The 14,374-nt window shown below is 41.8% G+C and overlaps 1 protein-coding gene across 2 annotated transcripts in view; it reads left to right on the forward strand.

Moving 5' to 3' along the window:
- Positions 1 to 11,529, forward strand: part of Adcy9 (adenylate cyclase 9) — a 142,833-nt gene extending 131,304 nt beyond the window's left edge. For both annotated transcript variants that reach the window (XM_023711479.1, XM_023711480.1), the window contains exons 9-11: positions 809 to 957; positions 3,890 to 3,931; positions 7,377 to 11,529. In XM_023711479.1, coding sequence (XP_023567247.1) covers positions 809 to 957; positions 3,890 to 3,931; positions 7,377 to 8,568 — 1,383 coding nt within the window. In that variant the 3' untranslated portion in view covers positions 8,569 to 11,529. The remainder of the gene's footprint in view (positions 1 to 808; positions 958 to 3,889; positions 3,932 to 7,376) is intronic.
- Positions 11,530 to 14,374: the final 2,845 nt, after the last annotated feature.

The following is a 14,374-nucleotide window of genomic DNA, read 5'->3' on the forward strand; positions in this document are numbered from 1 at the left end:
TTTTTTGCGGCGAATGCCTTCAAGGCATGACTGGCTGTCTTGTGTTGTGGGAATTGAACCACAGCAACCTGAGCCTGCCTGCTTTGTTGAAGCAGCCACCTAAAGAACTGAGCTAAGGGGCAGGCCCCCATGTAACTCTATTTTAAGTTGGGGAGTATTTGTATTTTTATTCATGCTTTGTAGAGAGTGTAGCTGTCCCATTTCTCAACTGATGTAAGATGACCTTCTGGTCTTCAAACCTGGCGCAAGTCCTTCACTTGCACATGGGTCAGCTCTCACTGCTCAGAGGAGCTTTTGAGTTAAATTCCATAAAGGGTGAACTAGTGCTGTGGTAGATTATATTTTTGGTTTGTAGCATGAGCTATCAGGATTGGCTGATTGAACTTGGTATTTAGTGTCAAAATTCATCTGAGCAGGTTTGCAGCAGGATCTAAAAGAAAAGTGTTTGGAAAGTAACATCCCATGGTAGTAATTCCCCCATGGGCAGCCTCCTCTTCCTTTTTAGCAAAATGATATGTGCCATTTCCACACACCCAGAAAAGAGTCTTTTTGCCAGCCTTATCTTATAAACTAAAGCACTACTTCATGAATGTAAACATGTGTGATCTCCCCTTGAAGCCCCTGGCTCACCAAAAGTAAGAACTGTTGCACAAGAGTAGGTCACTGGGTGGTGTCAGCAATGATCTGGATTAAACAGATATGTGGGTGAGAGAGCAGGGCCTGTGGGGTGCGATGGCCTGGATGGGACATGGGACAATGTGCGGGGAGGAGTATGAACGCACTGTCCTGACACTGACTCCTCTTGCAGGTCACCATGTTCACCAGCTCAGCTGTGTTAGTGGCTGTCGTGCACTACTGTAACTTCTGCCAGCTCAGCTCCTGGATGAGGTCCTCCCTTGCCACCATTGTGGGGGCCGGGCCCCTGCTTCTGCTCTACATCTCCCTGTGTCCAGACAGGTATGCGATTAGCGCCCTCCGCTCACCACTACCTCACCTGGTGTCACTTAAGGCTCTACTACACTTTCACATTAGCACTGATGCTGTCTTTGATGACAGGTATTTTCTATCATGGCCAAAAATGATTTCCAACACATATAATTTCCAAAATATAAAAGTGTGTCCCAGGAACAGTATACAAAATAAAAATCAGTTATAATAACATATTATAGGTTGAATATCCCTAATCCAATAATTCAAAATCCAAAAATTTTTGAGCACTAACATGATGTCATAAATCTTATTCATTGTACACAAACTTCATTTCATGAGTAAAATTATTTAAAATAATGTATAAGATTACCTTCAGATTATGTGTATACTGTGCATATGGAATATAAATGAATTTTATGTTTAGACTTGGTTCTCTTCCCCAAGATATCTCATTGTGTGTGTGCAAGTATTTTGAAATCCAAAGTTCTTCTGGTTCCAAACATTTCCAGTAATGGATATTCATTCAGTTCAGTGCATGTTTGAATATAGATTTCTTTGGGTGATTACCCCTGGAAGACCTAATGCAGTAGTGACACACCTGAGCTCACCTATAGTAAGTTGAAATTTAAAGGAGTATGACCTGAGGCCATCTCACATAAGATGACTATGACACTTAAAGAACTGGGGGGGGAAGGTTTAATTGCTTTAAAAAAAAAAAAAGCTGAGGTCTAGGTTGGCACAGAGATGAGGAGGAAGTAGTGCACATATTCCAGGGCAGATTAGTTTCAAAGTAAAGAAATAAAAATGATTTATTTCTAATTTTATGTCTAATTTTTAAAGTCTGATTTATAGTATTATAGCACTGTACATCGTATCAGTCTCCATGTTATGACATGAGACACACAAAGAATGACTGGTTACTAGACATCTGTCCTTGATCTTGAACTCCTTATACATACTGAGAAGTGAGTTCAGTCCCTGAGACCCAGAATTGCCTTCAAAGCCCTGTACCCACAGGTGCTAAGGAAAGAGAAGTTGGTGTAGATAAAGACACAGAAGTTGCATCGTAGACCTTTGGGGACAGGAGCAGTTCTCACTGTGCTACAGAAACTTAAATAAAAAATATCAGATAGCAGTGAGAAGAGCATTTAAAATACCTTGTAGTCTCTCTTCCTTGGGGTTCATCTAATTGAATAGTGTTTCATTCTTTGCTAAAATGAGTCTATTGCACATCTCTAACTGATTTCATGGCTTTTAAGCGTTGTCAACTAAATATGTTGTTGGAAGTACAGTAATACCTTGGATAGAAGAATGCATACAGTGAGCAATTTATTTAAAAATGTTATGATCTCTTAAATCCATTAAGCTTCTGTTTCTATAACAAACCTTTTCTAAATAGCAGGCTTTTTCTTTAACTTATAAAAAATGTTTAACTATTAGCATATATTAAAGGATCACCCTATCATCTTGTTTTGAAAATTTGGGTTTTTTTCTCTCTTTGAAATAAAAATAAAGAATCGCCTATTTATAATTAAAGAAGATTTAGGGAAACAGATTAATTTCTTTTTTGTCTTTTAGAAACACAGTTTCACTATGCAGTTCAGACTGGCCTTGAACTCACTTTGTAACCCAGGCTGACCTTGAACTTCTAGCAATCTTCCTGCCTAAGCTTCCCAAGTACTGGGATTGTTTACATGTGCCACCATGCCTGACGGGAACAGATTCATTTAAACTTCCATGGGTCATTTCTTATTTGTGCTTTGCACAACATCATATTCTGGTTTTCTGAATTACTGGGACAACCAGAGAGACTCACATGTTTCCCAAGTGACTCTCTCCCTAGAGATGCCACTGAGAACCACTGCTTTAGTAATTTCAAAAGCACAAAATGATCTAATTTGTTCCAGTATTGACAGAATCAAGTTAATAGCCTCAGTATATCTTTAGAGTATTAATGAAGAAGTGGTCAGTAATGGACAGTATGTAATCTTCCTTGGTTTACTTAATATAATAACAATACAAGGGCTGGCCAAATAGCTCAGCGGACTAAAGTGCCTGTTTAGGCAGAACACAGTGGCCAGGGTCCAATCCCCCAGTATGCCATGCCAGCCCCGCCCCCAGGGCTCGCTGAGATGGTGATTGAGACTGGGTGTGGTGGTGCACGCCTGTAATCCCAGTTCTTGGGAGGCTGTAAACAGGTGGATCACTATGAGTCCAATCTATGCATAGTGAGACCCTGTAGACCCTTACTCAAAAATACAAAACAAAATAAAAACAATATGAAAGATATGTAAATTAAGATTCCAAAGGGAATTTAAAATAAAACTACCATTCGGCATTTGAAAGAAAATCATAATGAATAAATTATTCTTCACAAAATAAATCATACTTTTACATTTGTGAGGTTGTGGCCATCTGGAATTATGATTATTTTGAAAATCTACAGTAAGAGGTTGAAATTCAAACCACCAACCTTCATCCTTAGACCCAGTAAAGACAACTGACCCTCACAGCAACCTTTAGCCACAGCTGTAGGGCTTTTCCTCATGGACCCTAAGAGACAAGAGTGGCGGGGACTTCCTGCCCTGGTCTTCTACCACCCTACCCCACCCCCAGCTGAAATAGCAGACCTTGGGGTGGGGTGGTGAGCGAAGCGCCCTGTGCCCCGGGACCCTCCTACAGGGAAGATCTGAGCTCACCCACCCTGTCTTTGTCACCATCGTCATCATGGAGGTGCCCATCCAGGTTAGAGAGCATGAGGGGTGCTGAACGGGAACCCTGAGTGTAGCTCTCCAGCCCTGGGGACACAGGCAGAAAGAAGAGGCGGGTGTGTGGGACAAGACAGTCATGTAGACAGTGTCCTAAGAAAGAGAGTTGCTTGTTTAAATTATTCTCAGGTTGCTTTATGTAATGCCCTCTTTGCTTTTTAAAATAATACTTTTCCACATTTTAATTTCAGTTCCATAGTAATTTCACCCCTGGATGTGGCACAGAATTTCAGGTAAGCTTTTAACATGTGTTGGTTTCTTGACAGAGAAATGAGAGCAACTGCCTTGTTACTGTTTATTTCTAAGCTCCCAGAAGTTGTATGGCAAATAAAATGGATAATATATACATCCTTAAAAGAGAAAAATAGGAAATAGCTATTGTTAAAATATCATTTTAACAATAAATCTCCTATTTATATTAACTTGCTGAAAAAAATAAAATGATTTGTTTTTTAAACTAGGCTCACAAAATTAAAAAATAAATAAAAATTAAAAAATAAACTAGGCTCATTATGTTGCCCATACTGGGCTTAAGCTGTCCTCCTGCCCTAGCCTCCCAAATGCTAGCCAAATGATTATTAAAACATATATTAGAGGGGCTGGGCAGATGGCTCAGTAGAATAAGTGCTTCCCTGGCAAGCACAAGGGTCTGAGTTCAATCCCCAGTTCTGCCAAAAAAAACCAAAAAAAACATATATTAGAATTGGTTTAATTTTATATAAGACTTTAGTGTGGGCCGTGGAGATAGCTCAGCAGTCTAAGCACCTGCCTAGACAAGCTCAGGGACTGGGGTTCGATCCCCAGTACCCTACATGCCATGATGGCCCTGCCCCAGGCGCACCAACAGTTGGCTACCAGGACTAGGCATGGTGGCACATGCCTGTAATCCCAGCGCTGGGGAGACCGAAACAGGAGGATCATTACAAGTGTGAGCTGTATAGTGAGACCCTGTACCAAATATATATTTTTTAAAAAAGACTTTAATGTGTTACAGAAGAAATCTCACCCCCGCCAAAAAGAAATCAAAGACAAATTATTCTCTGAAATAATGTAAATACTTGCTTTATTGTAAACACCAGAATAAAACCCACACACACTCTGAATTGAACTCAGGACCTTGTGTTTGCCAGTCAGGCACTTGTGCTACTGAGCTATATCCCTGGTACCAGAATAAATGTTAACTAAATTAAAAAGTCAAAATAAAAAGTAGGCTAGGGAGATAACTCAGTGGCACAAGTGCTTGACCGGCAAACACAAGGTCCTAAGTTCAATTCCCAGTACCAAATAAATAAATAAATAGTAAACTAAAATCTAGGGGGGGAAAATGAGTTTTCAAGCCTTTAAAGCAGAGGTAACTTTTCAAGCTTATTAATAATAACTACAGCCAAAAAGAAAAGACTGAACGTCAAACTAAAAAGGATGAGAAAGACAATGAAAGCAATTAGAAAAATACATGTGGAACTCTTACATAAAGAATTAATTAAGACTTGCATGGACAGAGGACACACAAAAGTTCTCAGAAGAGGAGTATGGATAGAAGATGAATATAGACACATCAGTATCATTACAGAAGTCACTGTATATTTACATAGTTACACAATTCCTACTGTCTTTTAAATTGTACTTTCTAAACTTGAATATCTAGAATAAGCAAAGTTGTGTTATGTTTATGATCATAAACTGCTGGTAGTGATTTATTTTTTAGCTACCAAACATTTCAAATATGTGTATTTGCTCCTCTAAATAACCTGACATGGTCTGTGACTTTGCCCCTGTCTTTCAAATGAGGTGCTGAAGCTCAGAGGAGCTAAGGACCCTCCCCGCAGTCACAGAGCTAGTCATGAGCACGGTCCATAGCTGTTGGCTCCCTCCCTCCAGGGGATGGCCTTCTTTCTGTGCCTCATTATTTCTTGGAATGTTACTGTAGCTTGGGGGCATAATTTGACAGTGTATTTAAAAAATATTTATAAAAATGTTCATTGAAAGTTCACAAGTGTGGGGCCGGGGAGATGGCTTAGTAGAATAAGCACTTCCCTGGCAAGTGCAAGGACCTGAGTTCAATCCCCGGTTCCACAAAAACAAAAGAAAGAAAGAGAGAGAGAGAGAGAGAGAGAGAGAGAGAGAGAGAAAGAAAGAAGGAAGGAAGGAAGGAAGGAAGGAAGAAAGAAAATTCACAAGCGCAAGGGCCTTAATTCAATCCCTGGCTCCACAAAAAAAAAAAGAAAGAAAGAAGCAACAGCAGTTTTTAGTAATAAAGAAATTAAGTCATAATACATACGCTCAAATGTTTTGAAAGAAGTTATAGCCTTTGCCACTACACGGTTTCCTACCAGCACTATCCAGCTGGAGGGCAATCCCACCAAAAGTCGGTTCAGTCTTTGATTGGAAGACACAGGAATTGGGCCAGCCTGTTAGAAGAACAATTTGGAAATTACTAATGAAATTCTAAATGTGCAGTATTTAAGATGACTCATTAGTTTCATATGCACAAAGGTGAGGGTACAGGAATATTTATCACAACACTTTTCAGGTCATAAAAAATAAGGACATGGGGGCTAAGGTGGTAGCTCTGTGGTAAAACACTTGCCTAGCTTGTGTATGATCCTGGGTCTCAGCCTTAGTACTGGAAAGAAAATGAGGGCACTGTCCTCAGTAGGCGACTAGTGCCTCCATGTGTCCAGACACTGAAGCCACAAGAAAATGACAGTATCCATTGCCTTGGAAGAAAAGCACCTTCCATCATTTTTACTCTCTGAATTTATTCATAGTGTTTGTTACTATTAAAAGTTTATGTTTTATGTATATATTTTAAGTGCTAACTTTGTCTGAAATAACTTTAGCAAAACAGAACTAACCCAGAGTGAGGAAAGTGTGTTTTGTCAGACAGACATTTATAAAAGGAGAGTGTAGAGAATTTATGAAAATGCTTCATAAAATTACAACTCTATTGGCTTAGAAATCTAAGAAGCATATATATCAGAAAATATGAGGTTTCTTGGACATGGTAATGATGTTGTGATTGCAGAGAGCAATGTCTTTATCTTTGGAGATAAACTAAAATAGGTACAACTGAAGTGTCAGCAACTTTCAAAATATTTACCTAAAAATAATGTGTATGTTAAGAGAAAAAAAAAGCAAGGTAGCAAAATATTAAAAATTGTTAAACCCAGGTGAAGCATGTATGAATGCTTATTTTACTAGACTTTTAACTTTTAAGACTGAGATATTTCAAAAGAAAAAAATTGACCAGAAAAAAAATTTTTTTTTTTAATAAGAAACTGAAAGGCCAGGGGTGGTGCTGCACGCCTGTAATCCCAGCACTTGGGAGACTGAGGCAGGAGGATCATTGTGAGTTCGAGACTAGCCTGGGTTGTCACATGAGGTCAAGGCCAGTCTGAATTGTATGGTGAGACCATGACTCAAAAAGACAAAAAATAAATAAAAGTAAAAAGAAGCTAGAGATTTCTGGGGGTGGGGAATGCCATTACAAGGTACTGATTAAAGACAACTGCAGAAGTTGTTCTGTCGTTCCATCTCTATAACCCACCAAATAAATAGGAACATTTAGGTTGAATCAATCTCCACTTGGTAGAGGGCACTGGTTAGCTGGGCAGTTTTGGACTCTTCTTAACAGATTCACTTAGCGGGTGTGTCCTTTCTCATCTTTCTGCTCCCCAGTGCCCAGAGAAGCCCATGTAACAGCTCACTGACTCAGGACAGCAGGAGGCCAACCAGCCTTGTGGGTAAAGAGCTCATCCTTGCTTTCTTCCTCCTGCTTCTGCTGGTTTGGTTCCTGAATCGAGAGTTTGAAGTCAGCTACCGCTTGCACTACCATGGGGATGTGGAAGCAGACCTTCACCGCACCAAGATTCAGAGCATGAGGGACCAGGCTGACTGGCTGCTGAGGAACATCATCCCCTACCACGTGGCTGAGCAGCTGAAAGTCTCCCAGACTTACTCCAAGAACCATGACAGTGGAGGAGTGATCTTCGCCAGCATTGTCAACTTCAGCGAGTTCTATGAGGAGAACTACGAAGGGGGCAAGGAGTGCTACCGAGTCCTCAACGAGCTCATAGGTGACTTTGATGAGCTCCTGAGCAAGCCAGACTACAGTAGCATTGAGAAGATCAAGACAATCGGGGCCACATACATGGCAGCATCAGGGCTAAATACAGCCCAGTGCCAGGAGGGCAGTCATCCGCAGGAGCACCTGCGGATCCTGTTTGAGTTTGCCAAGGAGATGATGCGTGTTGTGGACGACTTCAACAACAACATGCTATGGTTCAACTTCAAGCTCAGGGTTGGCTTTAACCATGGGCCGCTCACAGCAGGTGTCATTGGCACCACCAAGCTGCTCTATGATATCTGGGGGGACACCGTCAACATTGCCAGCAGGATGGACACCACTGGGGTAGAGTGTCGCATCCAGGTGAGTGAGGAGAGCTACCGTGTGCTGAGCAAAATGGGCTATGACTTTGACTACCGGGGAACAGTGAATGTCAAGGGAAAAGGGCAGATGAAAACCTACCTTTACCCAAAGTGTGTGAATAACGGGGTGGTGCCACAGCACCAGCTGTCTATCTCCCCAGACATCCGTGTTCAGGTGGATGGCAGCATTGGACGGTCTCCCACAGATGAGATTGCCAACCTGGTGCCTTCTGTCCCATATTCAGACAAGACATCCCTGGGCTTTGATGACAGCATGCAGGCCAAGGACACATACATGTCTTCTAAGAGACCCTGGAAAGAGTCCATCAAAGTGGAAGAAAGGTGTCGATTTGGCAAAGCCATAGAGAAAGATGACTCTGAAGACATGGGAATGGAAGAAGCCAATGAACTCACCAAACTCAACGTCTCAAAGAGTGTGTAAGGCAGCACTGAAAGCTGCCCGAGGTGCTCTGTTCATTGAACACAATAATATTTGTATTTGGCTGTTGTGCTTTTAAGCATCACAGTTTCTGTCCCTGGATGTGGTATTATGTGGTCATTTCAACCCTAAATTCTGTGTGGATCACAGTTGTTCAGGGTTCATTTTCATTCATTTCTTCTTTACTTTGCTCCCTTCCCTGAAAACCAGCCCCCTTGGGGTACTCCGTTCAGCCGCGTGGAGGAGAACAAGTGCCTTCAGGGTTGGCCCTGGCCTCAAGTCTAGGACTGAGGCCACAGTAGAATTATGGCTCTTTAGGGTATTATTTGACTTTTAAAACAAAAGCTGTGTTTAAGATATCATTTTTATTGCCTTTTCTCACAAGATATTTGGGAGGGGTCATACAGTGTTTTTATTTTTTCTGTATATGTGTTTCCCAGTCACCTGGCCTTTCTAAGTAAGCACATACACGCACACACATTGCATTTATGACTCTGATATAAAGTGCCAGTAACTCACTGGGGAGGTGAGAGGGAGAAGGGAAAGGGAACCATGGAGGTCCTCCTCCCCCATGCTCCCCAGAGCACCTGGGCCCTCTATTGTGGGGGCAGTGGGTGAACCACACATCCAACACCATGCGGTTTCTGGGGTTCACCTGTGTGCAAGCTAAGATTTCAAATGTTCACCAGGCACAGAGCTTGTTAGCCCAGGCCTCAGGTATCTCAAAGCCGTTTTTTTCATCCTGACCCTGCTCCAAGGGGTCTTCCAATTGAGAGTGAAGGTGTCTTGGAAGTTGACTCGTCTGAGGGGAAAACTCAAAATAAATGTCTGAGGGGTGCATTTATTTATTTATTTATTTATCGAGATGTATGTTTTGGGGGAGGGGGTGCTAGGTCCTTTTGGTGGACAAAAATAAGCTGGAGTGGGGGATGGGCCAGTTCACAAAGGGCACAGATCTAGAACAAGGTATCCATCCCTTCATGTTTCAGCCACTGGGGGCCACACTGTTGCCTAGGGTGCTCCCCCTTGTTGAATTCCAAATCAAAACCAGCAGGCCAGGGGAGACAGTGTTTTGGCCTTTAGAAATTTAAGGTTTCTTCATTCTCTCCCACCCTCCAATCGCACAGGCTGGTCTATGGCAGAATTTAATCTCATGAGCCAAGTCCAACCACTTGTGAGGGGCTTCTTAGCTGTACTCGGGGTCAGAGCCATCCTGTACACAAATGGCAGAGGAAGCTCAAAGAAAATCAGTCAGTGCTCTGGGTTGCCACTCCTGCTTTTGTGTGTGTGTTCTGCCACGTTGAGTCTGAAGTTTATGTCCAGTGGTACACAGGCTACAGCTGTTGTCTCAGTTATTTTCCAGGTGATGCTGGTGTATAGTCTAAGGTGCAGCTGAGGACAAGTTTGTATCTGCTGGAGCTCTTCATACAGTTCCCCAAGTGTGTTCTTTCACTGGTGAATCTCACTGTGTACTTCTCACATCCTCATTAAGTCCCCTCATTACTCCTCCCCAAAGATACATACGCTGGCAGGATGATATCTTGATTCTGGTCAGCCACTTCCTTAGGGAGACTTCTAGGATGGCCACCCAGCAGCACACTGTTGTCTCAGAATTGAGAGTTTTCTTAGTGACTATGAGCTTTTCCTTCAGGTTTGACTGTCAGTTTGTTGGTCTTCCAACTCTGAAGAAAATATGGTTGTGACAATACCTCTTGCTTCTGAAGAATGTATTCATATAAAACACCACAGATTTTTTTTCTTATGAAACACTACCTAAAGCTTTCCTTGTGCTAAGGATTGTGAGCATGTTGGATTTTTCTCCTGTCAGTATTAAGTTTTCTGTATGTTGTCCTTTCCTCTGCCTTCCATCTCTGGGCTGCATGGATTTTAGGGGCTGGTAGGTTGCCGATGTTTTTGCTGTCTCGTTCAAATATGATCTACCAAGTTCATCTCTGTGCACACTTTTCCCCCATCATGCTGTTTTCCTTCCCCTACCACAAAGGTGTTTGTGATCCCTCCCCCAATTCAGAACCCCAGAGTTGCAAACTGACTGAAGAAAAGCATTAACCTTGGGTGGTCTGGTTTAGCATTGTACCCATGGAGCCCCTGACAAGGGCAGCTCATCATGCAGAGAATAAATGGTCTTTTAAAACACCCTGAGCCTTCCTAAAGAACCAGTACAGAAATTATCTTGGGGCCTTGAGACCCCTGGGACATTCCCAGCTCCCTGCTCTGAAGCATACCTCAATGCAGAACCACAGAATCTCCGTGGCACACCTGCCATGCATCTCAGTCTGTCGGCATTGAACACGTAGTTGTTGCTGGACTCAGATGGGCTTCTAGGCAGTGGGCTCAAGTGCTGCAGGTGGCAATACTTCTTAGGAACCTAGGGCAGGAAGCAATACTACAGAATTGAATGTGTGTAAATAGTTGCTTTGAGTTGCAATTGCTATTTTCTCAGCCCCAGCTCAGATCAAATTTTATATATCTGTATGATCAACAAGCACACATAATTTTATCAGTGCAAATAAATGTAGAGCATCAGTTATGAAATCCTTAAATCACTTGAAGAGTCCCACAAATTGTGCCACACCTGCGCATGGCTCCTTCAACGCTGACTTCACTGGTTGGGACTGCACCTGCACATTTGCACATGACATGGAGAGTTAGAGACAGCGTGCAACCCGTTACCTGGGCTCTAATCACTTGTAGTTTTTAAAGATACATCTGCATTTGAATTTCTAGATTTTTGAGATAAGCATTTTTTTTTTTTTTGGATCGGTTGTTTCAGAAAATCACATCATGCTTCAAATTTGAAATTAAATTAAGGAGAACCAACTGTTTGCATTTTCCACATTTCCTTTGCTCTGCTCTTTTAAAATTGTTAATTCTAAGAATTTCAAAATGCATCCACTGAAAAAATGGACATTAAAATATTCTGCAATCTAACTTTGGTGCCTGCTATTTCCTCATTGAAAAGATCAGCACCTGTTCAGAGGTCACAACAGTCCTTATACACCTCATGCTCTTTGCAGTGTGTGACTGACAAAGGATTTATTTTTTTCTTTGTGTTTGTGTACACTGTGCGTGTGTTTGTGGGAGTGTGTGTGTGTTAATGGACACATTTGTTATATTTAACTTTAGTTGAGGGACATTTATTTTTACATGGAATTTTTTAAAAAATGTATTTAGTAGGGTCTACAAAGACTCAATCAGACTCATAGTGATCCTGTTTTCAGTCTCCCAAGCGCAGGGATTACAGGTGTGCATCACCATGCCCAGTCTCAATCGAAGTCTCAGTGTACCCCAGGGGCAGGGCCAGCACAGCATGCTTTGCATAGAATTTTAAAAACAAAAGTTAGCTTGCAAGATACATTTATTTATGACAGTTTCACTATTTTATTGGACCTTTATTTAAATTTTTTTTTTTTTTCCTTGAGGCATCTTAAAAAGAATTGAGAGAGAAAACAAAGTAGGTTTTCTAGAAAGGTCATCCAGCAGTCTCTTTCTCACAGGGTGACTTATGGATATTCCTATGATGGTGATGTTTTAGGAAGCCACAACCCAATTCAGAATCTGCTTGAAGTGAGCCTCTTCCCAGGAAACACGTGCCCTTTTGTACAGATCTTAGGGGTTTACAACACCTCCACATCTAAACTGTCTATCTCTTATAGTCTCATACTCTGATGGCTTTCCCCAGTGAGTCAAGTTATTTGTGGGAATTTCGGGGCATGAACTTTTTTTGCATACTCAGAAAGGATGAAGACATGGCCTCCAGTCTCTCTACTCATGAGCTTGCAGGGACTCCTCCTCTGCTGGCCTCAGTGCTGTTGAGAGCCCTGTTCAGAGCTGGTGGCACTCTCCTGCCCAAGGCAGTGTGGCTGGCACCCAGAGAACTTTTCCCAGGGTAAGGAATAAAGATCTTTGCTGCATTGAAGGTCTTCAGGAATGTGACTCTGCTTAGATTAGGGACTTAGGGGTCAAGAAAGATAGATGCTAACCTTTTCAGTAAGCCCCAGAATTTATCATTTGTGGTTTCTCTTTAGTCTGAGGCTTTTTTTTTTTTTTTTGCTTGGGTTGCTTTTCCTGCTGTGGGACTCTAGAGTTAAAGCCTTCTGGAATTAATCCCCATGCCAGGCAAAGACATCTAACTGGAGGAAGAACCAGGTAAGAATGTGAATAAGAAAAAAAAAAAATACACATTTTAGGGCTGGGGAGATGGCTTAGTGAAATAAGCGCTTCCCTGACAAGCGCAAGGGCCTGAGTTCAATCCCCGGTTCCTCCAAAAAAAAAAAAAAAAAAAAAAAAAAACGACAAAAAAATACACATTTGTACATTATACATATGTGTATTTTAAATCTTGCTGCCTGTCTTTTTATATAACTCCAAACTTTAATAAAATAACATGCTCTGAAGAGTTGTTAGAGAAAAGTAGAGTAATTTAAACTGGAGAATTATATTCCTGCTGGGTCTGAAAGAGGCAGAGTGAATGAAGCAATCTGAGTGCTGACTAAATCTCATTCATCAACAGCAGTGATTCTTAACCATCCCGTTGGCTCCCGGAACCTTTCATGATTTGACGAGGTTGTTCCTTTCTCTAGAGCAGTACACAAGAAAACAAACCCTCTTGAGGTTGTACTCAATTTCAAGAGTTCATGGATCCAAGTAAAGTACCCTGACCTGCAGTAACCAGAAGAATGATCCAGTAAGTTACATTGATTCATGGATGAGGTTCACAACTGATTTTTTTTTTTTTTACATGTATTTGGTACAGGGTCTCACTACACAGCTCGGACTCATAGTGATCCTTCTGCCTTGGCCTCTCCAGTGCTGGAATTACAGGTGTGTACCACCACGCCTGGTCTCAGTGGCCGGCTCAGGAGGCCTAGCACTGGGCCGGCACAGCATGCAGTACGAGGAATCAAACCCGGGTCCTTGTGCTTGCCTAGGCAGGTGCTTAGACCGCAGAGCTATCTCCGCAGCCTACAACCTACTTTAACTCCCCACTGGAACACCATGCAGCAAGCCAGTGTTGCCCACTTGTTTGGGAACCTCTAATCAAAAGTTATTTTATGTGTGAGCAACCTGAATGTATGTGAGGAGCCACGGAAAGAAGTATATGCCCAATGTCAAGTTAATTTCAATGGATGGGAAATGTTTGGCCAGCATTGTTGTTGTGTTGTGTTGTTTATTTGTTTTTACCAGGAATCAAACTCACACTTTTCAGGTTGGAGGCTGTGCCACCGAGCTGTATCCCTGGCCTCTGCCAGTATTTATTGAATGCCTACTATGTGCCAAATAATGCACCAAATTCCCTCTACTTTGCTTGTTAGATCTGCTTCAACATTTGAGAGTATTTGAGAAATAGCTGTGAGTAGAAAGTGCTTTTCATGATGATGGTTCCACCAGTAAACTGAAGGGACTCAGATTTCTAGAGTCACATCCTGACATCCTTTTATTATTTATTATTTTTTTTATTTTTAAAATTTTTTTCTGAGGATCAAACTCCAGGGCACTACACCGCTGAGCTATACTGCCCTCCCTTAAGACAGGTCTGCCTGCCTGCCCCCCCCCTCTGTGTCTCTCACACACACACACACACGTCCTGATCAATATACCTGTGGCCCCAACACCATTCCATCATCATCCTTGGCTTTTTCTGCCATCCTCATGTCCCAACTTTGGGAATATAAATAAACCTCAGCAATGTGATGATCAGATAACATCCCCAGGTTAAACAATATTGATTTATGGAAAACTTTTTTTTTTAGTCCATAAGCTCAGTTCTTACACATGCAAGTAAGTGAAA

Source organism: Octodon degus, unplaced genomic scaffold (assembly GCF_000260255.1).
Source record: "Octodon degus isolate 3935 unplaced genomic scaffold, OctDeg1.0 scaffold00021, whole genome shotgun sequence".
NCBI classification, from domain to species: domain Eukaryota; kingdom Metazoa; phylum Chordata; class Mammalia; order Rodentia; family Octodontidae; genus Octodon; species Octodon degus.